The following is a 25,434-nucleotide window of genomic DNA, read 5'->3' on the forward strand; positions in this document are numbered from 1 at the left end:
CAAGGAAATGCATTTGGAATAACATAAGTGATTGGAGTATGGAGTGGCAGTGGCCATCTTGATTGTCTGTAAGCTCCTGGATTTAACAATCGAAATTTATAACAGGATGCAAGCATCAGGGTCAGCACCTACTGCTCAGACTGTTACCTAATGGTGTTGCGACAGATTAATCGGACACTTGCTCATGATTACCAAAATCTTGGTGGGCATGTCCACAGTGATTAGTTCTCATTACTTGGGAATATTTTGTTTGTGTGGAATAGCACAGTGGACCAGTCATATTCTGAAAATAAATCTGTGCTCTTGTTTTAAGCTAGAATAGATTTAATGTTGAGTTAGCTACAAAGTCAGGAAAACTGCACTTCACTGATGTCCAATTAACAGGTGCATGGGCATGGACTTCACGATGCTCAGCTTGAAGCCTGTTCTTTAGGGTCTCTATACATTAGGGATTGTTTCAGCACAAACCAAACTCTATGCTCCAAGAACGTACATGTCCTGCAGTTCAGAGCAGTTTGACTCTACTCACCAGCTTCTGCCAGTAGTTTTTTCTTCTTCTTCTTTTTCTTCTGAGGAGCAGCATCCTGAAGATCTGGGGTAAGGCTTTCTATGCTGTCAGAATAGCGCCGTCCTGTTGAACTCACTAGCGTCTCTGAGGGACAAGGAGTGACAGACAAGCGTCAAGAAGATACAAGAGCTCTTTTTCACAACCTGATGATTGTGTTCAGTAGGGCAGCGTGTATCTGAGTTGCACAGATCAGGAAAGCCTAGATTGACTTGTGGTCTGTGCTGAATTATCCATTCTCAGCTGTGATGACAGTGAGGGCTCAACAACTGTCTTCAGTTCAGCTAAGGGAAGTCAAATCAGGCAGGGCCCTCGCTCCTGTCAGCAGAATTGAGCTTAGCTCTCCAAAACTGAGTACCCATATGCTCTCCGATGGACAATGGATAGGGTTGGCGGCATGGATGACTTTCATGTATCTATGAAACCGCCCCTCCAGAAAGATTCAGCGCCCCAGTGCAGGAAGATTTCAAAGACAAAATAAGTAATGCAAGTAATCATCATTACAGCCAGTTCTGTGAAGTCTATGGACTATTCAGCGAATGCCCTCTGCAGTGCCCCAGAAACCCATTGAAACACCTCAGCAGCTCATCTGTTACTGACCGAATCAAACAATATGTTCCTTCGACTGTTCTTAATAGGCAGAGTGCAGACTGTACTCAACCAGCCCAAAACGAAACATCTCCTGTTAGATGTGATCCCATGATTGGGCAGCACTTCTGGAACAAACTTTTTTTTTAAATTTAGAGTACCCAATTCATTTTTTCCAATTAAGGGGCAATTTAGCATGGCCAATCCACCTACCCTGCACAGCTTTGAGTTGTGGGGGCGAAACCCACGCAAGCACATGGAGAATGTGCAAACTCCACACGGTCAGTGACCCAGAGTCGGGATCGAACCTGGGACCTCGGCGCCATGAGGCTTCAGGGCTAACCCACTGCGCAACAGTGTTGCCCTCTTGTGGAACAAACTTGAGTAAATTAATACCTATGCAAACAATCAATTTAGATAATCAGTCTTGCCCGTTTATGCTTTCGATAAGCGACATACATTCATACACAAGACTGGTTCTCTACAAATTAGAAGGATATGGTCAAGCCTTATGCTTTTTGGATTACCCGGCAGCATATAGCTTGCTGTTGCTTTCTCCATGGCAATGCTCAACCAAAGTTGACTTGCCGGCTAATCAGCACCCTTTTCTCTTGTTGTGATTCTTTGAAATCTGGCATTACTGCGTTTGTCCTGATAAGTGCAAGACATGGCAGCGTGTCTCTTTTCAGCAATACTGTGTTCAAAGACACGACTTTGGGAAATCACACCCACGTTTTCACCCAAGATTTGCACATGTACACTTCCTGACAACGTGTGGCCATCCTAGCTGGTAATTTCTCCTTAAGGATTTACTGTTGCCAATGCTGTTCCCACCAGAGATCAGCTACCTCAGCATAGGCTACGGATCAAATCTAGGACCTCCTCCTCTATGCAGCTTGACAGCGAACTGGCCAGTTTTAATAAATTCATTCATGGGAATATGGGCATTGCTGGCTTGGCCTGCATTTATTACTCATCCCTAACTGCCCTTGAACGGAGTGGCCATTCCAGAAGGCATTTAAGAGTCAACCACATTGCTGTGGATCTGGAGTCACACGTAGGCCAGACCAGGTAAGGATGGCAGATTTCCTACATTAAAGTGAACCACATGGGTTTTAATAATAATTTTATTAGTGTTAACAGTAGGCTTACATTAACATTGCAATGAAGTTACTGTGAAAATCCCCCAGTCGGCACACTACGGCGCTATTCAGGTACACTGAGGGAGAATTCAGAATATCCAATTCACCTAACTTCTTTCGGGACTTGTTGGAGGAAACAGCCTGCGGAGGAAACCCACGCAGACACGGGGAGAATGTGCAGACTCAACAGAGATAGTGACCCAAGCCAGGAATCGAACCCAGCTCCTTGGCGCTGTGAAGCAACAGTGCTATCCACTGTATTACCATGCCACCCTCACAACAACTGACAATGGTTTTGTGGTCTTCATCTTCGCCAAATCGGTGATTGGGTGGAGAATTGGTCGTGAAGCCAAAATTGTGGCGGCCGCCAGATTGCCATGCTCCGGTACCTCAAAAGCGGCATCGATGCGTTCTACTCCGCACATGCAGTAAATGCAGTTTGCATATCATTAGCATGCCCGACCTGGTATCCTCCAGGACCTCCGCGATATGCCGCTGGGGAATTACCGATGGCGAGTTTCACTTGCGGTTTTAAAAATCGGGAGACAGGTGGAGTGGCTGATGAGGGAGAGAAATGAGGTAGGACCAGCAGGAGCATGACCTTGGGGGTCTGGGGGGGGGGGGGGGGGGGGCTCCTCCAGAAACGGCAGGGGGACAATGGGGAATAACCAGGGGATGGGCCGTGTGGTCGGGGTGACTCCCCCATGTGACCGGCATCCATACACGGACCGCCATTGCCTCACCACCCCCCCCAACTAACCCAACCCATCCTCCCAAACCAACGACGGCCGTCACCTGCCTGTGGGGCAGCGCACGGACCACCCTGGGCCACTATAGCCGCTGAAGGAGGGAGCCCGGCAGGGGCCGTGGAGCGTACTGCTGACATGGGTTGCAGCAGCTAATGGTACACCTAGCAGCAGGGATGGGCACCAGGGCCAGAGGCCCCCACGGTGCTGGACACCGAAAGGGCCAAGGGTTGCAGTGCAAACTGGGGCCACTGTGTAGCCTGATGGACCTGGATGGGCATGTGGGTATGCACCACGCTAACACGTCTGACTTTCACCTCCTGCAGACAATGGACTTCGGAATAGTAACTGCAGTGAAAAAAATATAAGCAAATGAAATTCGTCAAGACCCAGCATGATAATCATTGGAGATTTCAACTCTTCCAAAATAAGATAAAATATGACATTGAGAAAGAAGAAAAAGAGGAAACGGCAATGGAGCTTCTATAGCACAAAGAGGACTCCTTTTTCACCCAGTATGTAAGAAGCCAAACAAGGGAGGAATTATTGCTCAATTAGGATTGGGAAATGAACCCCAGCAGATAAAGGGGGTAAGTACAGGGGAACAGCTAGGTAGTAGCGATCACAACCCAATAAGGTTTAAAGTAATGATTGACAGAGACAGACGTAATAGGTTGGGTAAAACACTAATAATGAAGGAATGAGATTGAGACTTGGGTCTTGGAAATAAAAACTGGAACAACCAGTTAGGTGTTTGAATCCGTGATACAGACGGACCAGATGTAAGATGCACATGTGTTGCAGCTTACCTACTCCATTGCTTGTTCTGGATTTTTTCTTTCTAGGTTTGTTTATAGGTACATCTGTAATGGAGGCAACACAAAAACAAGGCAGCTAGTTACTAACTACCAAAAGGAACAATTTAAGACTCAACCCATCTAAAAATGGACAATGACTTTAGCAATCGAGGACAAAAGTATAATATTCGAACATTTCAACATTAGAATAAAGTTCTCCTCTCCCACCGAATTCCGCACAACCCCACCATAGCTCGTGGATATTTTTAAAGCAATTTTCTTTAAAATTACATTTTAACACCTTCAAATTGCACTCATTCATAACAGATGTTGTCTTAAGCAGGAAGCTGAAAATCAGACGGGAGAAAATAAATTATTTAAAATGGGTACAATGTGTGCCACAATCGGCAATTGGACCCAAGTAAATCTCTAACCTAACACACTAAATGTTATTATTGGCCAATTTGTCACCTACTTCACCAAGGAGACCACTAGCTGGCGTACAGGTACACAAATACCAGCTGATCTCTGGTAGATCATGTATAAACTGACCATGAACATAAGTAAACATTTCAACCGTGACCGCTGCATCCAATTCTATTCCTTCTTGTTGCCCATGTAGAAACTGGACAGCAAATGGGAGCAGCAGTTCCAGTCAACAACTTATCTCTTCATCTGTTAGGAGGCGCAACATCGAGGGCCAAAGGGCCTGTACTGCGCTGTAATGTTCTAGGAGGCCCCAACTCCTCCGAGGGTAATTTGTTCACCAGTAATTAAAATCAATAATTCACTCAACAAGGACTGCAAATAGGGCAGCACGGTGGCGCAGTGGTTAGACCTGCTGCCTCACAGCGCCGAGGACCTGGGTTTAATCCCAGCCCCGGGTCACTGTCCATGTGGAGTTTGCATGTTCTCCCCGTGTCTGCGTGGATTTCCACCGTCCACAACCCAAAGTTGTGCAGGGTAGGCTGACTGGCCATGCTAAACTACCTCTTAATTGGAAAAATTAAAAAGTAAGGACTGAAGATACAATAAATTGTGATGTCACTGGGAGGGATGAGTTGTAACAAAGGCCTACCTTTGGTTGTGGTGCTTCATTCCAATCAGGCCAAAAAAGGAAAAATAAACAAGGTAAACATACATTGTAAAACATTGTTCAACAAAAGAACCAACAAGCCCCCTGCTTTATCAGAGCACAAGCATACTCTGACCATATCCCTCAACCCCACTATCCAGAACCTCTCCATATCCTTCAATCCCTCCTCCCTCCAGGCACCCATCTAATTGGTCCTTGACCTCATCCTATACTGACCAGGTCAATGCTCTTCCACTGAGTGAACAAGCTCCCCTGACTCTCTGCTTACTTCTAACTTAGTCATTTTCTAACCTGACTTCTGGGATTTGAATCCTTCAGCATAGGGAACAATTCCCTTCCAGCACCTTTCTTAATTACATTCACAATCTTGAAAATTTCAACCAGATCATCTCAAAATGTTCTCTTTTGCAAAGAGATCAAGTTCAACTTGATTGACATTCCTCACAATTGAAATTGCTCAGATCTGCAAAACTCTTTGTCTGCCCCCTTTGAAAAGTAATATTTCACTTAATAATATTTTTAAAAAAATTTAGAGTACCCAATTCATTTTTTCCAATTAAGGGTCGATTTAACGTGGCCAATCCACCTACCCTACACATCTTTGGGCTGTGGGGGTGAAACCCACGCAGACATGGGGGGAATGTGCAAACTCCATATGGACAGTGACCCAGGGCCGGGATTCAAACCCGGGCCCTCAGCGCTGCAGTCCCAGTGCTAACCACTGCGCCACATGCCAGCCTAGGGAAAATGTTCAAACTCCACACAGACAGTGACCCAGAGCCGGGATCGAACCTGGGACCTTGGTGCTGTGAGGCAGCAGTGCTAACCACTGCACCACCGTGCTGCCCTCCACTTAATAATAATCTTTATTAGTGTCACAAGTCAGCTTACATGAACACTGCAATGAAGTTATTGCGGAAATCCCCTAGTTGCCACATTCCGGCGCCTGTTCGGGTACACTGAGGGGGAATTCAGAATGTCCAATTCATCTAACAAGTACATCTTTCGGGACTTGTGGGATAAAATTGGAGCACCTGGAGGAAACCCACACAGACATAGGGAGAACGTGCAGACTCCGCATAGACAGTGACCCAAGCCGGGAATTGAACCTGGATCCCTGGCACTGTGAAGCAACAGTGCTAACCACTGTGCTACCGTGCCGCCCATTTCCTGAATTAGACAGAAGCCCCAAATGAATTCAGGTCAGCACCTTACAAAACAACAATATTACCCTCCTTACATTTGCCTGCTGTCTCTGCTAATGTAGCCTATAACATTACTTATCTGAAAGGAAGCCATAGCAAAAGGAAAGAGAATCTTCACACGTGCTACAATCAGTCATTATTGACCCCTCATTCATTGTTAATTAACCATGGGTTATTGTATTCTTCTGCAGTTCCTTTCCCTCTATGGGCAGGCAAAGGTGAATCCTACCGGAACGGGGGCAGAACCTATGCAGTTCAAAGCAATCTAATCCACGCCAGGTGTCCAGCCAAATGGTCATCTGCCCAACTCTCCCACACTCGGCCCCCGACCCACCCCTCCACCACTACCTGACAATCGGCCCGACACCCACCTCCCGGACGCGCCACCCACCTCTCCGATACCCAGCCCGCCACCCACCTCTCCAACACCCGGCCCTCCACCCACCTCTCCGATACCAGCCCACCACCCACTTCTCCAATGCCAGCCCACTATGCACCTCTCCAATACCAGCACGCTTCCCACCTCTTCAATACCAGCCCACTATCCACCTATCCAATACCAGCCCGCTACCCACCTATCCAATACCAGCCCGCTACCCACCTATCCAATACCAGCTCACTACCCACCTATCCAATACCAGCCCGCTACCCACCTATCCAATACCAGCCCACTACCCACATATCCAATACCAGCCCGCTACCCACCTATCCAATACCAGCCCGCTACCCACCTATCCAATACCAGCCCACTACCCACCTATCCAACACCAGCCCGCTACCCACCTATCCAATACCAGCTCACTACCAACCTCTCCAATACCAGCCCACTACCCATCTCTCCAAACCAGCCCACTACCCACCTCTCCAATACTAGCCCACTACCCATCTCTCCAATACCAGCCCACTACCCACCTATCCAATACCAGCCTGCTTCCCACCTCTCCAATACCAGCCCACTACCCACCTCTCCAATACCAGCCCACTACCCACCTCTCCAATACCAGCCCACTACCCACCTATCCAATACCAGCCCGCCACCCACCTCTCCAATACCAGCCCACTACCCACCTATCCAACACCCTGCACCAATACACAAAGGCCGGATACCCAGCCCCACCAACCCACACCCAACCCCCAGCGCCATGCCCAACCACCTGCCCACCATTCAGACAATCTAGCACTAGCCACTGGCATCACCATTCATCGGACTAGCATTCTACCCCACTACTCAAGCTCCTCTCACATTAGCCACTAGTCATTAATCCATGATTTTCCAAATATTTACCACCACAGCCCCAGTTATTGTCTGTTACTCCCCAGTAGCACAGTGCAGTGATATACTACAGTATCTTCTGACACAATTGGAGCTTCTGATTAAGCAGTTTTACCTTGGCACTGGTGGAAGGGCGCGTGGCGGGCGCTGAAAGAAAATCACAGAGAATCATTATCACAAGGGTGACTCAGTTACGCTGTTGGCATGCCAGTCTCAGTTCCTGATAGATACCATCATTATGGCATCTGTAGGGTGGCAGGAACATACTGTTACAGTTCCTGATACAATTATTCGGGCTGACAATGTCGAGGGTGTTGTTTTCAGACGCAACCTTAAACAGCATCTTTGTCTGCCCTCTTAGGTGAACTAAAATAACTCGATGGAATATTTGAATAAGAACAGAGAGCACCTTATGTTCTCACCAAAATTTATCCCTCAACCACTCCAAAAGCATTTTAACTGATCATCTCTCTTACTGTTGTTTGCAGGACCTTGTATTTCAAAAGTACAATAGTTAGTTGGTTATGAAAGGAACCACATAAATTAAAGCCCTGGTCCCTAGAATACTGTATCCCAGTTATACAGTGGCAGACCTGCACCTGCTAATACTACACCCGTGCTGTACAGCGACAATTTGTACCCACTCATACTGTACCCCAGTTTATACAATGACTGACTTGTAATAAATCTAACTAGTGAGACCATTGGCTGAGCAATTCCACTAGCCCGTGATCTCACAATCCTTTTAAGAAATGAATGACTAATCTTATGGACCAGTTAGCAGACTAGATAGTTGTGGTTCCAGCAATGTGCTGGTAATGATTGGGATCTCCTGGTGTGAAAAGGATAGGTTACAGAATATTGTTCATACAAACTCTCTAGTTTCTGCTGTAAATGTTTCTCACACCAACAATAGAAATAAAAATACTAAAGGAACCTATAGAAACCCCATTACCATGCAAAGAAAGGTTAATATTTCCTGTGGCATTAAAATATTAACCTGTCTTTCCCTTTCTTGCTGCAGGTGGACCTGCTGCTTATTCCCAGTACCCATTATTTCGAACAGATTCAACTTAAATTCTACCTCCTCACCACTTGTTTCTTCTTCATGGTGTCTGTGATCCTCGAGCCTTGGTAAGTGGGTCAGCAGCTACCTTACCTCAAACTAATCCTCCGCTAAATCCACCTTCAGAAAGATTTGGACCCACAGGATTAGCTGGGTGAGTATCCATGTGACAGCTATCTGTGACGGAGGGATTTGGAGATCTTGTGACTAAACATAAAATGCAGCACATTGCATATTCTCCCTTTTTGGGCCTGCACGGCACTGCCCACTGAAAGATATCTTCTAAGGGAGAAAGGTGTACAACCATTCTCCTACCAGGTGGTCAGAATCTCACCAAGGTCTTAATGATACTAAATTGATTTGGTCACCAAAATCAACTCTTATTTGATTCTGATCACTTTCATAGACTCGGGGAGAACACGCAAACCCCACACAGTCACCTGAGGTCGGAGTCGAACTGGGGTCCCTGGTGCTGTGAGACAGCAGTGCTACACTGGCGCTTTCATAATCCAGTGGCATGTTGAGCGTTTTGGGCTGCTTTCCTGGTAACTCAGTTGGTAATGACAGGGTATAATTTACAAATTAGAGACCAGAAAGTTGCAGACCCCCAGGTGTTGACGTTAGTCATTTTAGTCAGGAGAGCAGTTGGTTCCATTTGCCCTCAGCACCCCTGGCATTGGGAGGATCTGGGAGTGCGGGAAACAGTCAGGGTTCCCACTCAACGTGGGATGACGACTGGATTGGGTTGTCTGGGGGAGACGGTTAATGCTCACTGATTATAGAATCAACAGTGAAGAACGGTCACAGGAGCACAGAGCAGCAGAGCAATCACTCTCTCAGGGAGTGGAGTTGAGAATGAATTGATTTCTTCAGAAAATGAATGGCGAAAAAGAGGGGAAGAAAGGTCCAGGAATCCAAACCCCACATGGGCTGGCGAGCGGCAGAATAGGATCACACTAAAAGCAGCACAGAACTGGCTCGGGAACCCCTTAATTCACTATTGAGCTGCGGTACAAGAGTATTCACACTGCAGTTATAGCCAAACTCTCCTGCATTCCTTTCCTCCTGCTCTCTGGTCGCAATCTCACCACTTTAGAGACGCTGACAAGATTGGGTTCAGGACTGATCTTTGTCAGTGATAGAATATGAGGAAAGAGCAGGGATTGTTTTCCAAAAGAGATGGCACAAATCTGAAGGGCTGAATGGTCACCTAAAGTACTATGCTATTCTATGATTTAAAACTCTCATTAAAATCCTCACTGTTCTGACTGTCAGGTCCATAGCTTTCCTGATTCTTGAGCTACTTGGTGACCAGACTGTCCACTCTGATCTCCAACGGTGTCAGCACAAATGCACGTTTTTTTAAAAAACACAGGGCAGCAGACAATAGCAGTAGTTCAACTCCTAACACTGCGAACAGTGCAATTGACCTAGAAGTTAGCTCAGGGCCATGACTTGTGCACAGATCCCGATAAAAGTTAGAATAAGTAATATTTAAATTGTCAGACCAGTGCAACAATTTGTGCGAGAAATCATGTGCGAGAAAAGCTTGTGCTTTTCAAGGAATCACAGCCAGAGTGAGTGATGCACATCCAGAGTGGGAATTGCAACTTGGTAATTTGGTGCAGTGAGATAATTCGGTGCAGAGTGAGAGAAGGTGCTTTTTCGGAGGTGCTTTTTAATCCTGGTAAGTGACTGGTAAGTAGTTTTTCTTTTCATTGTCTAATTTATTTATTTTTATTTTGAAATTGTAGTTGAATAAGTTTACCCAAGGTTTAAGACCTGGCAGGAGATCCCAGACCTGTGTCATGCTCCTCGTGTGCGATGTGGGAGCTCAGGGACACGTCCACTGTCCCTGGCTCTTTCACGTGCAAGAAGTGTGTTCAGTTGCAGCTCCTGTTAGACCACTTGACGGCTCTGGAGCTGCGGATGGACTCACTTTGGAGCATCCGCGATGCTGAGAAGGTCGTGGATAGCACGTTTAGCGAGTTGGTCACACCGCAGGTGAAAGTTACTGAGGGAGATAGCAAATGGGTGACCAAAAGACAGAGCAAGAGTAGGAAGGCAGAGCAGGTGTCCCCTGCAGTCATCTCCCTGCAAAACAGATATACCGCTTTGGATACTGTTGGGGAAGATAGTTCACCAGGGGAAGGCAGCAGCAAGGTTCATGGCACCGTGGCTGGCTCTGCTGCACAGCAGGGCAGGAAGAAAAATGGCAGGGCTATAATCATAGGGGACTCGATCGTAAGGGGAATAGACAGGCAGTTCTGTGGACGCAATCGAGACTCCAGGATGGTATGTTGCCTGCCTGGTGCAAGGGTCAAGGATGTCGTGAGCGGCTGCAGGACATTCTTGGGGGGGGGGACATAGGGGCACATAGGCACCAACAATATAGGTAAAAAACGGGATGAGGTCCTACAAGCGGAATTCAGGGAGTTAGGAGTTAAACTAAAAAGTAGGACCTCAAAGGTTGTAATCTCAGGATTACTACCAGTGCCACGAGCTAGTCAGAGTAGGAATGTCAGGATAGATAGGATGAATGCGTGGCTCGAGAGATGGTGCAAGAGGGAGGGATTCAAATTCCTGGGGCATTGGGAGCGGTTCTGGGGGAGGTGGGACCAGTACAAACCGGACGGTCTGCACCTGGGCAGGACTGGAACCGATGTCCTAGCCCCCCTAGGGGCTAGAGCTAGTGTTTGCTAGAGCTGTTGGGGAGGGTTTAAACTAATGTGGCAGGGGGATGGGAACCGATGCAGGAAGTTGGAAGGTAGTAAAACAGGGACAGAAGCAAAAGGAAGTATGGGGAACAGTGCAATGCAGAGAAGACATAGTCAAAAATCAAAAAGGGCGACAGTACAAGGTACAGTGACTGAGGGGAGCTCAGTGAATAGAACCCATTAATACTAAAAGGAATAAAACTGGAGATGTTAAGATTCAAAACAGAGGTAAAAAAACCAACATAAGTGTACTTTACCTGAATGCTCGTAGTATTCGGAATAAAGTAAATGAGCTGATGGCACAAATCATCGTGAATGACTATGATTTAGTGGCCATTACTGAAACATGGTTAAAGGATGGTCACGATTGGGAGTTAAATATCCGAGGGTATCAAACTATTCGGAAGGACAGAGTGGATGGTAAGGGAGGTGGTGTTGCTCTGTTATTTAAGGATGATATCCGGGCAATAGTAAGGGATGACATCGGTGCTATGGAGGATAAGGTTGAGTCCATTTGGGTGGAAATCAGGGATAGTAAGGCGAAAAAGTCACTGATAGGAGTAGTCTATCGACCACTAAATAGTAACGTTATGGTGGGGCAGGCAATGGTGGGGATTGCAAGAGGATGGCGCCGGAGCGAGGCGACTCTCTGCAAGCTCTCCCCAACGGATCCACTTTTAACTTTATTTATACTCGTTCTAACCTTCTAAAAATTAATTCTAAAGCTAACATTATTACTAACCTCTCTCTTTTATCTTCTCTTGCAGGCTTGAAGATCCTCCGAGTCCCTTGGAGACCTTTTGACCCGACCCGACCTGACCTCCGTGACCTGGAAGAAGATTGGGCCCAAACCGGAAGTGAAGCCCCGACCTCGATTTGGAGCCGACCCGGGCCTCGGAGCTCCAAACTCGGCCTAACAACCGACGCCAGCCCCCGGATCGCCCGGCCTTGTCCCCGGAGCTCCCGACCCGACCCCCGACGGCAAGACACGGCTCAACGTGACCCCGAGAGACCCGCCCAGCGACCCGACCCGGAGAGGCTCGCCCAGCAACCCAACCTACCTGGTGATGGAAGAAAGAAAAATCCACATGGAGGCCCCACCGTGCTGACTTCAAGATCCGATCCCAGGAGCGCCCAGGAAGGGAACAGACCATGGGACCTAGCCCAATCTGCCCCAGGAAGCCCCTGCCCACGACCCAGGACCCCAAAAACAACGGAGACCGCGCGCGAGGACCCAAACACGCTGCAAGGTATTCCCGCGCCCGCAGAACGCCGGGACCCATCCGGATCGCAAACTCACCCCCCCAGCAACCCCACTACCTCAACCAGCGCCCGGGGCCCTGCCAGACGCGACCCCGGAAATGTAAACAGCGCCCTGGACCTCGCTAGCGCCCTGGACCCCGCCAGCATCCTGGACCCCGCCAGATGCAACCACCTACCTTCCACAAGGGCGGACATCTCTCATCGGATCCTAGGATCATCCAGCAGCAGCCGCCGACCGAGAAAGCGAGGGAAACGCAGCGGTCTGCAGGTTAGACTGAAGGAACGCGGTTTCAAGACCCCTCTCCCCAGCATACTCCTGGCAAACGTGCAAGCGATTGAAAACAAGCTGGATGAACTTAACGCCAGATTTACCTCTCAGAGGGAAGTAAGAGACTGCTGTGTGCTCTGTTTCACAGAGACATGGCTCACCCCTGCCTCACCGGACTGTGCCATACAACCTGAAGGCTTCTCTATTCACCGGGGTGGACCGCACAGCATCTTCAGGCAAAGCGAAGGGTGGAGGGGTTTGCCTCCTCATCAACTCCTCCTGGTGCTTGGATGTGGTGACCCTGGCGACCTACTGCTCCCCAGACCTGGAATACTTGACCGTAAAGTGCCGCCCATACTATCTTCCACGCGAGTTCACTTCAGCCATTATCACAGCGGTCTACATCCCACCCCAGGCAGAAGTGAGGAAGGCGCTGGATGAACTGTGCACAGTCATAAACAACAATGAAACAGAACACCCGGAGGCCTTGTTCATTGTGGCCGGAGACTTCAACAAAGCCAACTTCAAGAGTGTACTGCCAAAATTCCACCAGCACATCTCCTGTCCCACCAGGGGCGACAACACTCTTGACCACTGCTACTTAAAAATCAAGGGCGCCTACCGTTCCATCCCCCGACCGCACTTTGGGAAATCAGACCATAAGACTGTGCTCCTTCTCCCGGCTTACAAGCAGAAACTCAAGCAGGAGAATCCAGCTAAGAAGGTTGTGCAGTGCTGGTCCGAGGAGACAGAAGAGCTCTTACGTGACTGCTTGGAGACAGTGGACTGGTCCATATTTAAGAACTCAGCGACTAACTTAAATGAGTATGTCACCACCGTCACAGACTTCATCAGCAAATGTGTGGACGACTGCGTGCCAAAGAAAGCAGTACGTATGTTCCCCAACCGGAAACCATGGCTCAACCGCAAGATTGACTCCCTACTGAAGGACAGATCTGAGGCGTTCAAGGCAGACGACCCTGTCCTATACAAGAAATCCAGGTACGACCTCCGCAAAGCCATCTGAGATGCCAAGAGAGAATATCAAACTAAGCTAGAGTCACAGACAGACTCTCGGCGGTTGTGGCAAGGACTAAACAACATCACGGGTTACAAAGCGAAGCCGAGCAGTATCTCTGGCAGCAGCGCACCCCTCCCCGATGAACTTAATGCATTCTATGCTCGGTTTGAGCAGGTAACCAACAATCCGCTATCGAGTGCCCCAGCAACCCATAATTCACCCATACCCACCATCACAGTTTCCGAAGTCAGATCGGCCTTCCTGAAAGTGAACCCACGGAAGGCGATGGGCCCGGATGGGATCCCTGGTCGTGCACTCAGAGCCTGCGCATACCAGCTGGCAGAGGTATTCACAGACATCTTTAACCTATCCCTACTCCACTCCGAGTTCCCCATCTGCTTCAAGAAGACCACCATCATACCGGTACCAAAGAAGAACCAGGCAACGTGCCTCAATGACTACCGCCCGGTGGCCCTGACGTCAGTTGTAATGAAGTGCTTCGAGACGCTGACCATGAAGCGCATCACCTCCATACTCCGGGAACGCCTTGACCCACTTCAATTCGCATACCATCGCAACCGGTCCACATCAGACGCCATTTCCCTGGCCCTACACTCATCCCTAGAGCATCTCGAAAACAAGGACTCCTACATCAGACTCCTATTTATTGACTACAGCTCCGCCTTCAACACCATAATCCCAGCCAAGCTCATATCAAAGCTCCAAAACCTAGGACTTGGCTCTGCACTCTGCAACTGGATCCTTGACTTTCTGACCAACAGACGACAGTCAGTAAGAATGAACACCAATACCTCCTCCACAATAGTCCTCAATACCGGTGCCCCGCAAGGCTGCGTACTTAGCCCCCTACTCTACTCCCTGTACACACACGACTGCATGGCAAAACTTGGTTCCAACTCCATCTACAAGTTTGCTGACGATACGACCATAGTGGACCGGATCTCAAATAACGACGAGTCCGAATACAGGAGGGAGATAGAGAACCTAGCGGAGTGGTGTAACAACAATAATCTTTCCCTCAATGTCAGCAAAACTAAAGAGCTGGTCATCGACTTCAGGAAGCAAAGTACTGTACATACCCCTGTCAGCATCAACGGAGCCGAGGTAGAGATGGTGAGCAGTTTCAAATTCCTAGGGGTGCACATCACCAAAAATCTATCCTGGTCCACTCACGTCGACGCTATCACCAAGAAAGCACAACAGCGCCTATACTTCCTCAGGAAACTAAGGAAATTCGGCATGTCCACATTAACCCTTACCAACTTTTACAGATGCACTATAGAGAGAATCCTATCGGGCTGCATCACAGCCTGGTATGGCAACTGCTCGGCCCAGGACCGCAAGGAACTTCAGAGAGTCGTGAATACCGCCCAGTCCATCACACAAACCTGCCTCCCATCCATTGATTCCATCTACACCTCCCGCTGCCGGGGGAAAGCAGGCAGCATAATCAAGGATCCCCCCCACCCGGCTTACTCACTTTTCCAACTTCTTCCATCGGGCAGGAGATTCAGAAGTCTGAGAACACGCACAAACAGACTCAAAAACAGCTTCTTCCCCACTGTCACCAGACTCCTAAATGACCCTCTTATGGACTGACCTCATTAACACTACACCCATGTATGCTTCATCCGATGCCAATGCTTATGTAGTTACATTGTATATATTGTGTTGCCCTATTATGTATTCTCATGTAGTTTCTTGTATTTTCTTGAATTCTGTTTAATTCCCTTTTCTTCCCATGTACTGAATGATCTGTTGAGCTGCTTGTAGAAAAATACTTTTCACTGTACCTCGGTACACGTGACAATAAACAAATCCAATCCAATCCAATAAACAAAGAAATAACTGATGGATGTAGAAATGGTGCAGCAGTTATCATGGGGGATTTTAATCTACATGTCGATTGGTTTAACCAGGTCGGTCAAGGCAAACTTGAGGAGGAGTTTATAGAATGTATTCGCGATAGTTTCCTAGAACAGTATGTAATGGAACCTACGAGGGAACAAGCGGTCCTAGATCTTGTCCTATGTAATGAGACAGGATTGATTAATGATCTCACAGTTAGGGATCCTCTCGGAAGGAGCGATCACAATATGGTGGAATTTAAAATACAGATGGAGGGTGAGAAGGTGTAATCAAATACTAGTGTTTTCTGTTTAAACAAAGGAGATTACAATAGGATGAGAGAAGAACTAGCTAAGGTAGACTGGGAGCAAAGACTTTATGGTCGAACAGTTTTTTTTAAAAATAGTACAACACTATTTTATTAAACAATAAACTGTTGAACATACTTTCACTGTAGGTTAACACAATGTTAGATTTAACTAAAGACCTGTGACTATCCTTTTTTTAAAATATAATTTTTATTGGAATTCTATGGTGGAACAGTTGAGGAACAGTGGAGAACCTTCCAAGCGATTTTTCACAGTGCTCAGCAAAGGTTTATACCAACAAAAAGGAAGGACGGTAGAAAGAGGGAAAATCGACCGTGGATATCTAAGGAAATAAGGGAGAGTATCAAATTGAAGGAAAAAGCATATAAAGTGGCAAAGATTGGTGGGTGACTAGAGGACTGGGAAATCTTTAGGGGGCAACAGAAAGCTACTAAAAAAGCTATAAAGAAGAGTAAGATAGAGTATGAGAGTAAACTTGCTCAGAATATAAAAAGACAGTAAAAGTTTTTACAAATATATAAAACAAAAAAGAGTGGCTAAGGTAAATATTAGTCCTTTAGAGGATGAGAAGGGAGTTTTAATAATGGGAGATGAGGAAATGGCTGAGGAACTGAACAGGTTTTTTGGGTCAGTCTTCACAGTGGAAGACACAAATAACATGCCAGCGACTGATAGAAATTAGGCTATGACAGGTGAGGACCTTGAGAGGATTGTTATCACTAAGGAGGTAGCGATGGGCAAGCTAATGGGACTAAAGGTAGACAAGTCTCCTGGCCCTGATGGAATGCATCCCAGAGTGCTGAAAGAGATGGCTAGGGAAATTGCAGATGCACTAATGATGATTTACCAAAATTCACTAGACTCTGGGGTGGTCCCGGTGAATTGGAAATTAGCAAACGTGACACCACTGTTTAAAAAAGGAGGTAGGCAGAGAGCAGGAAATTATAGGCCAGTGAGCTTAACTTCAGTAGTCGGGAAGATGCTGGAATCTATCATCAAGGACGAAATAGCGAGGCATCTGAATAGAAATTGTCCCATTGGGCAGACGCAGCATGGGTTCATAAAGGGCAGGTCGTGACGAACTAATTTTGTGGAATTTGTTGAGGACATTACCAGTGCTGTAGATAACGGGGAGACAATGGATGTGGTATATCTGGATTTCCAGAAAGCTTTTGACAAGGTGCCACACAAGAGGTTGCTGCATAAGATAAAGATGCATGGGTGAAGGGTGAAGTAGTAGCATGGATAGATGATTGGTTAATTAATAGAAAGCAAAGAGTGGGGATCAATGGGTGTTTCTCTGGTTGGCAATCAGTAGTTAGTGGTGTCCCTCAGGGATCAGTATTGGGCCCACAATTGTTCACAATTTACATAGATGATTTGGAGTTGGGGACCAAGGGCGATGTGTCCAAGTTTGCAGATGACACTAAGATGAGTGGTAAAGCGAAAAGTGCAGAGGATACTGGAAGTCTGCAGAGGGATTTGGATAGGTTAAGTGAATGGGCTAGGGTCTGGCAGATGAAATACAATGTTGACAAATGTGAGGTTATCCATTTTGGTAGGAATAACAACAAACAGAATTATTATTTAAACGATAAAATATTAAAGCATGCCGCTGTGCAGAGAGACCTGGATGTGCTAGTGCATGAGTCACAGAAAGTTGGTTTACAGGTGCGACAGGTGATTAAGAAGGCAAATGGAAGTTTGTCCTCCATTGCTGGAGGGATGGAGTTTAAGACTAGGGAGGTTATGTTGCAATTGTATAAGGTGTTAGTGAGGCCACACCTGGAGTATTGTGTTCAGTTTTGGTCTCCTTACTTGAGAAAGGACGTACTGGCACTGGAGGGTGTGCAGAGGAGATTCACTAGGTTAATCCCAGAGCTGAAGGGGTTGGATTACGAGGAGAGGTTGAGTAGACTGGGACTGTACTCGTTGGAATTTAGAAGGATGAGGGGGGGATCTTATAGAAACATTTAAAATTATGAAGGGAATAGATAGGATAGATGCGGGCAGGTTTTTTCCACTGGCGTGTGAAAGCAGAACTAGGGGACATAGCCTCAAAATAAGGGGAAGTAGATTTAGGACTGAGTTTAGGAGGAACTTCTTCACCCAAAGGGTTGTGAATCTATGGAATTCTTTGCCCAGTGAAGTAGTTGAGGCTCCTTCATTAAATGTTTTTAAGGTAAAGATAGATAGTTTTTTGAAGAATAAAGGGATTAAGGGTTATGGTGTTCGGGCCGGAAAGTGGAGCTGAGTCCACAAAAGATCAGCCATGATCTCATTGAATGGCGGAGCAGGCTCGAGGGGCCAGATGGCCTACTCCTGCTCCTAGTTCTTATGTTCAGGAATGGAGAAAACGCAGGAAGATCCAAATAAACATGTTGGTGGTCAGATCAACAGATCTTAATGAAAATTGAATGGTAATATATACCCATAAGATTTGCCTCCCCCTAGCCTTGTTAGTCTGCTGTTCTTCATATCAGAATCCTCCAGCAGATCACTTGGGTTCCAATCCTTGATGCATGAACCAGAGGTAATGAGTAGTGGTTGGGCAGCTCAGCTGGTTGGGTGTCGGAGCAGATAAGTGTTGGGTTCAAGCTCCAAGAGAGCTAGCTTGCCTTGGAGGAAATTGTTTCCTCCAGAACAATATTACATTGATGACGATTCAGCTGGGGGAGGACATTGTGATAGAGGCTTTATAACTAATAATAATTACAATTGAAGACACTGTTGCAATGCGGGTAATCAAATTTCCACACAGCGTGCTCCCACAGAAAACAAAGAAATTAATTGTGGTGGCCATTAGTAGTTCCCACTCCGAACTTTAAATTCAAGCTGACAAAGGCAAGATTTGAATGCATAATCGGAGTTGACACATGACAGCAGGACTGAGGGAGTGCTGCACTGTCAAAGATACTGGGTGGGATCTTCCGTTTCTGAGATTAAATGTTGATGCCAATGCAGATCTCATGAACTTCCACGACAGCAAAACCACCTGGACCGATTCAGCTCCTATTTAGGAGCTAGCATTGGCGACTCATGGAACACAATCAATTCCAATGAGAAACAGTGCGGGATTCACCAGTTTTGAGATTGACACTCAGGAGCCTGCCAAGCTGCAACTGCATATACACACTTCACTCCCCACACACACCATCACAGCCAACAAGATCACAGCAAGACGCACGACCCCACGTTTCACGGACGCCGAGCTTGTTACCATGCTGGACACGTTGGAGGAGAGGCGGATGACCCTGTACTCCGGCCTGGGAAGGAGGTTGCCAGCTGCTGCCATTCACTGTGCCTGGGCACAGGTGGTAGAGGCAGTCAGCGCCGATGGCACTACTGTCCAGACCGGCCAGCAGTACCGAAAAAAAACGGCACCACCTCCTCAGGGCGGCCAGGTTGAGTAGGCAGCACTGCACCCCGGGCACCGAATTCCGTCCCATACACATGTAACCTGACACTATGCCCCCAATTGGAGGGCGGCCGAACTCTCACCCTGCACCGCAGGCCAGCACCCATGCTGGCCACCATGGCGGGATGGCCTGGTCACACAGGCCACCAGCTACCCACCCCCTGTGCTGCATGCGTCACGGCTGTCTAACACTTGTCGTTTTCTGTCCCCTTCTCCTGGAAAAGGCCGCCTGCAACTACCAAGAGCGGGGGAAATCAGAGCAGAAGGTCCTGGACGTGGTCGGCAGCCCGGAGGAAAGGAAGGTCGCTGGGGTGGGGTTCGGCTGGGGGCAAGGAAGTGAGACCCCACTTAGCTGAGGTTCCCCATGATCCGTGTGTCAACCCCCCCTCCCCATCCTGCAACACACCCTCACCCTACACCACCCTCACCCAGCACCAACACGGCCTGACCCGCGGTCTAATCACGCTTCTTGTCTTGTGTCTTGCAGGAGCTGCTGGAGATAGACATTGTCCATCTGGTGTCCCCCACCCCCAGCCAGTGCCAGAGTCGGAGCCACCATGTGAACCGAGCAGCGATGAGGAGAGCAGCTCGGATGGCAGCCTTCGACCCGAGTCTCAGGACACCCAGGAGCCTGAGTCAGAGGATGACACTGACATTCCGTCACAGCTGCCTCCTACACTCTCCACCATCCCAGAGAGAGAGACACACACCTCAGTTGGACACTTTAGTGAAGAGGCTCCAGGGACACTCTCTCGTGCGCAGCAAACAGCTGATCGGGTACAGCAAGTGGAGATATGAACACCCGAAGGAGTGGACGGTTGGAGGGCTGGCCGAACCCAGGAACTAGAACAATATACTGCATCAGACAGGTTTTGGGCTTCTGGAACAGGCAGTCCCATCGATTGTGGAGATGCAGTCGTAGAACCAAGAACTACATGATAATTTTACAATCTTTATTAACACAAATAAGTTTACATTCACACACTGCAATGAAGTTCCTGTCAAAATTCCCTTGTCGCCACATTCCGGCACCTGTTCGGGTACACAGAGGGAGAACTCAGAATGTCCAAATTACCTAACAGCATGTCTTTCGGGACATCTGGAAGGAAACCAGAGCACCCAGAGGAAACCCATGCAGTGACCAAGCCGGAACTGAACCCAGGATCCTGGAGCTGTGAAGCAACAATGCTCACCACTGTGCTATCATGCCGCTCGGTGAGAATTCAGTACCTGCAGGTGCAGTTGGAGGCGTCCAACCACATGTAGCAGCAGGAGGTGGTGCCGAAAATGTGTGCTGCCAAGGGCAACTCTGCACGGTGTGTGTGGGGAAGCACAGGCCACCAACAATGTCGCACAGCAGAGGGGCAACGTGCTCTGGGGGAGAATCTCCGCGATGGAGGCCTTGGGGGGACAAATGCCTTGGCCATGGATCAGCATGTCCAAGGCCGGAGGCATTCTGTACAGGTGCTGGCCGTGGCCCAGGAGGGTTGCCGACTCACAGGCGTCCATGTGCCAGAGCCAAATGGAAATCGCAGCAGCGCTCTTAAGCGTGGCCCAGTCACAGCAGGCCAGGCTGGGAACGTCCAGGTGCTGGCCGATGTGGCACAGATGCAGAGGGAGGTGGCCCAGTTCCAGAGGGAGATGGGGCAGTCACTGGCTGGTGTGTTGTAGGCCAGTAGGTGGTGGCACTGTCAATGGGCAATGTGGCGCAGATCCAGGCGGAGAAGGTCAACACATCGTGCTCCATGGCCGCGAGCATGCAGACCCTGGTCGAGACCAGAGCAGGTCTCCAGGACTGGAAGTGCCTGGTGGGAGGGGAACCTCAGGGGTTAGCTCTGCTCAGACCTCCATCCCATGGATTAGCCCAGTCACTCCATCCCATGGATTAGCCCAGTCACCCCAGAAGACGACCGTCAACGGGGACCCAGGTCTGGGCTGGCCAGAGAGGGAGTGTGGGGAGGGAATGATGGGTGGACGTTGTTGGTGGCCTGTGCTTCCACACACACACCGCCCCCCCCCCCCCCCCCCCACACCCCGCCTCCACCTTCATCATCCCAGGAATCAGATGGGACTGAGTGATGGAATGACCAGCTCGCATGCAGGGATTACCCAGGTGGATGGTGGAAAGTGCTACCGTGGGCAGGTGTCAGACCTTGCCATACCAGAGCTTATCGCAGATCGTGTTGTCAACATCCTCCATCTCACGGACCAGACCCGCTGTTACTGCCAACCCAGTGCAGACACCCCCATAGTATGTCAAGTGTGAATCACAGAGGGAGTTGCAGGCGAGGGTGGAGGGGGGTTGCAGTGTCCTTGCCCCTGGCCTGTTCCCCTCTCCCTAGTTGGTGAATTTGGAGGCAATCAGAGTCTCCCGTGCACGTTGGCCCTGATGCACATGCCGTGCGGCCTCCCGTAGCTGCCTGGGCTCCATGTCCTGCCCATCCTCCCCCACATCCTCCTCGTTGGATGAGGCCTGGCTTTCCTACTTCTCCGCCAGAGCACGTCGCCCCTCTGGTGTGCGACGTTGTTGAGGGGGCAGTATTCCAGGCACCTGAACCGCATCTTCAGGCGACCGATCATGAACCTGGTCGATGCATGCAGCCTCCGGATAGGTGTCATCAGTCAAGCCCGCTGCGGAGAACCCCCGTCACTCAGGAGCCAATCCACAGCTGGGGGGAGGTGGGTCTCTCGAACACGAGTATCCAGCGCAGACGTGTATGATGCGCAGCTGATGGTCACATATCAGCTGCACGTTCATCAAGTAGAACCTCTTTTGGTTTGTGTAGAGCGGGCAGTCATCTTCAGGTGCTTGTATGGGGACATGCATCCCGTCGATCACCCCCTGGAGCATCCCGATGGTGACGATCCCTACTGCCCAGGTATCCTGGTGGGCTCAGTCCACATTGAAGTGGATGTCTTGAGCTGCCTGGCATAAAGGGCCTCCGTGACGGCGCGGATGAACCTGTGCACCAACGTCTGTGAGATCCTGGACAGGTCTCCACTCGGTGCCGGGGAGGACCATGTGGTGTAATAGTTCAGGGCGACCGTCACTTTGACGGGCACAGGGAGCGGGTGTCCTCTCCCAAATCCCCACGGTGCCAGGAATGCCATGAGCTGTCAGATATGTCGCACTGTCTCTCTGCTCAGCCTGAGTCTTCGACGGCATGCCCAGTCCGGGCAGGTCCTCAAATGACAGGCGGTGCCAATACATACGAGGCCTTATGCAGCGACTCTTTAGCACCTCCTCTTCCTCGGCCTGTTGGGCAGGCAGCTGTCCATCCTAAGTGGCTGCCTCCTGTCCCTGTGCTCTGCTGCTGCAGCTTCCTCCTCCTCCTCAAGCAGCACCGCCTCGTACAGCCACAGAGCATTCCCCAGGGCTGCAGCAACTAGCAGGAAGGCCACCATTGCTGGTTAAATTCCAATATCCATTGTCTGCAGGGACTGAAAGGCCGACATGTTGGCATGGTGCACACCCCTGCGCCCAATCTGGTCCAACGGGCTACATGGTGGCCCTATTTTGGCACTGTGGACTCTGTACCTTCATGCCTTCCCCAACCCCCACATTCCCACACCCCTAGCTCCATTTGTGACCGGTATCGTGGGGCCTTCGTCCCGGTGCCCATCCCTGATGCCAGAGGTACTATTGGCTGGCAGTGCCCTTGCCAGCGGTAAGCTCCATGGCCACCACACAGCACCTCCATAGGGACTAGAGGACGTTGTCCTCAGTGGGCCATCTGATGCCCCGCTGATGGGTGTGGGCTGGGTGGGATGCGAGGGTGGGGGCACCCATACGGCCGGTGTCACTCTGCTGAACCAGGGGCCAAGTGGTCAGTGTGGTGCACAGCAAGATGGCTGCCTTGCAGGATGAAGCAATGGCAGTCCGTGCCTGACACCGCCCCAGTACTGTGGGGGCATCACCCCAGCCACTCGGCCTGTACCGACACCTCCACCTCCCGCCCCCCCCCCCCCCCCCCCCCCGGTCCTTGCAGTGCCCTCTCCGCCGCAGCCTGTCCGACCTGTCAGCCCGCAGTCACACCGCTCCAAGTCCTACCTCCTCTCTCTTTCCCTCAGCCACGATGCCGGTTTTATGATTTTTGAAAACACAAGTGAACCCCGCCGTCGGGAACTCGGCCCATCGGAGGCGGAGATTAATGGAGGCCCCAAGAACACCAGGTCAGGCCCACTAATGATATGCAAACAGTATTTACTGTACATGCTTTCCGGAATGTATTGACGCTGCGAGGTGACGCAGAATCGCGATTTGACATCAAATTGGTGTCTGCCGCGATTTTGTCGTTGGAACCGATTCTCCGTCCAATCGCGTTTCCTGATTTCAGCGTCAGCCAACAGAGAATCCGCCCACAGTCTTTCAAATTAAATGTTAAACTGAAGGCAGATCTGCATTAGGTGGATGTGAAAGACCTCATGGCAATATTTGAGGAAGACCGGAGAGAGGGGTTTAGTGGTGCACAGCAAAGTTATGCAAACAATAGCACGGAAAGGGGAGGTCAACAGCAGCCCCTTCACCCCGGGTATTAAGGCCGAGTGCGGCCCTCATACCCTCACCCCAGAGTACTGAGGCCAATATGGATAGTATAAATCAATCCCTGCAAACCCAGGAAAAGTCACTAACTGGGTGCCGGCCACTCACCGCCTCCTCCCCGCTCGCCATTCGGCTTTCCCGTTGCCGTGGCAGCCCCGACACCCGAGGTCAGTGTCACCGCCGTCCACTTCCGGGTCACAATCGCCAATTCGATCACCGGGAGGGGGCGGGCCCCGAGCCGCGGATTGCTCCATGGAACGTCAATCATTGTGACAGGGCGGGTCTACATCTGATTGAGGCAATGTCATCTCTGGAAGTAATGTACTGTAATAGCTGAGACTAATGCACTTTCATTCCTGGGGAAATGTACTGTAATCTCTGGGGTAATGTACTGTAATCCCTGGGGTGATGTCCTGTAATTCCTGGGAGTAATATACTGTAATCTCTGAGGTAATGTACTGTAATCTCTGGGGTAATGTACTGTAATCCCTGGGGTGATGTCCTGTAATTCCTGGGAGTAATATACTGTAATCTCTGGTGTAATGTACTAATTCCTGGGGTAATGTACTGTTATCTCTGGGACTAATGTACTGTAATCTCCGGGGTAATGTACTGTAATAGCTGGGACTAATGCACTTTCATTCCTGGGGAAATGTACTGTAATCTCCGGCTTAATGTACTGTAATAGCTGGGACTAATGCACTTTCATTCCTGGGGAAATGTACTGTAATCTCCGGGGTAATATACTATAATAGCTGGGACTAATGCACTTTCATTCCTGGGGAAATGTACTGTAATCCCTGGGCGTAATGTACTGTAATAGCTGGGACTAATGCACTTTCATTCCTGGGGAAATGTACTATAATTCCTGGGGTAATGCACTGTTATCTCTGGGACTAATGTACTGTAATCTCCAGGGTAATGTACTGTAATCCCTGGGAGTAATGTACTGTAATTCCTGGGAGTAATGTACTGTAATCTCCAAGGGTAATGTACTGTAATTCCTGGGAGTAATGTACTGTAATTCCTGGGAGTAATGCACTGTAATCTCTGGGGTAATGTACTGTAATTTCTGGGCATAATGTACTGTAATCTCTGGGGTAATGTACTGTAATTCCTGGGAGTAATGTACTTTAATCCTTGGGAGTCATTTACTGTGAGTGATTTATTGTAATCTTGAGGGTAATCTAGTGCAATCTTAGGGAGTAAAGCACTGTAATCCCTGGGTTAATGTACTGTAATCCCTGGGTGTAATTTACTGTAATCCCTGGGGTAATGTACTGTAATCTCTGAAAGTAATTTACTATAATTTCTGGGGTAACATACTGCAATCTCTGGGGTAATGTACTGTAATTCCTGGGAGTAATGTACTGTAATCCCTGGGAGTAATTTACTGTAATCTCTGGGGTAATGTACTGCAATCTCTGAGAATAATGCACTGTAATACCTGGGGTAATGTACTGTAACCCCTGGGGGTAGGTTACTGTAATCTCTGGGGTGATATTTTATAATCTCTATGGTAATGTAC

The 25,434-nt window shown here is 49.0% G+C and overlaps 1 protein-coding gene across 2 annotated transcripts in view; it reads right to left on the bottom strand.

Moving 5' to 3' along the window:
* The window catches only part of LOC119960158 (transmembrane protein 237-like), a 67,662-nt gene extending 43,543 nt beyond the window's left edge, over nt 1–24,119 (bottom strand). The window contains exons 1-5 of one of the 2 annotated variants that reach the window (XM_038787971.1): nt 24,015–24,119; nt 7,528–7,559; nt 4,917–4,930; nt 3,851–3,904; nt 530–652 (exon numbers count right to left, since the gene is read on the bottom strand). In XM_038787971.1, the coding sequence (XP_038643899.1) occupies nt 530–652; nt 3,851–3,904; nt 4,917–4,930; nt 7,528–7,559; nt 24,015–24,035 (244 nt within the window). In that variant the 5' untranslated portion in view covers nt 24,036–24,119. Of the gene's footprint in view, nt 1–529; nt 653–3,850; nt 3,905–4,916; nt 4,931–7,527; nt 7,560–8,504; nt 9,858–24,014 lie in introns of those variants that run through there. The other variant, XM_038787976.1, reaches the window with a different exon arrangement.
* Nucleotides 24,120–25,434: the final 1,315 nt, after the last annotated feature.

Source organism: Scyliorhinus canicula, chromosome 2 (assembly GCF_902713615.1).
Source record: "Scyliorhinus canicula chromosome 2, sScyCan1.1, whole genome shotgun sequence".
Classification (NCBI taxonomy): domain Eukaryota; kingdom Metazoa; phylum Chordata; class Chondrichthyes; order Carcharhiniformes; family Scyliorhinidae; genus Scyliorhinus; species Scyliorhinus canicula.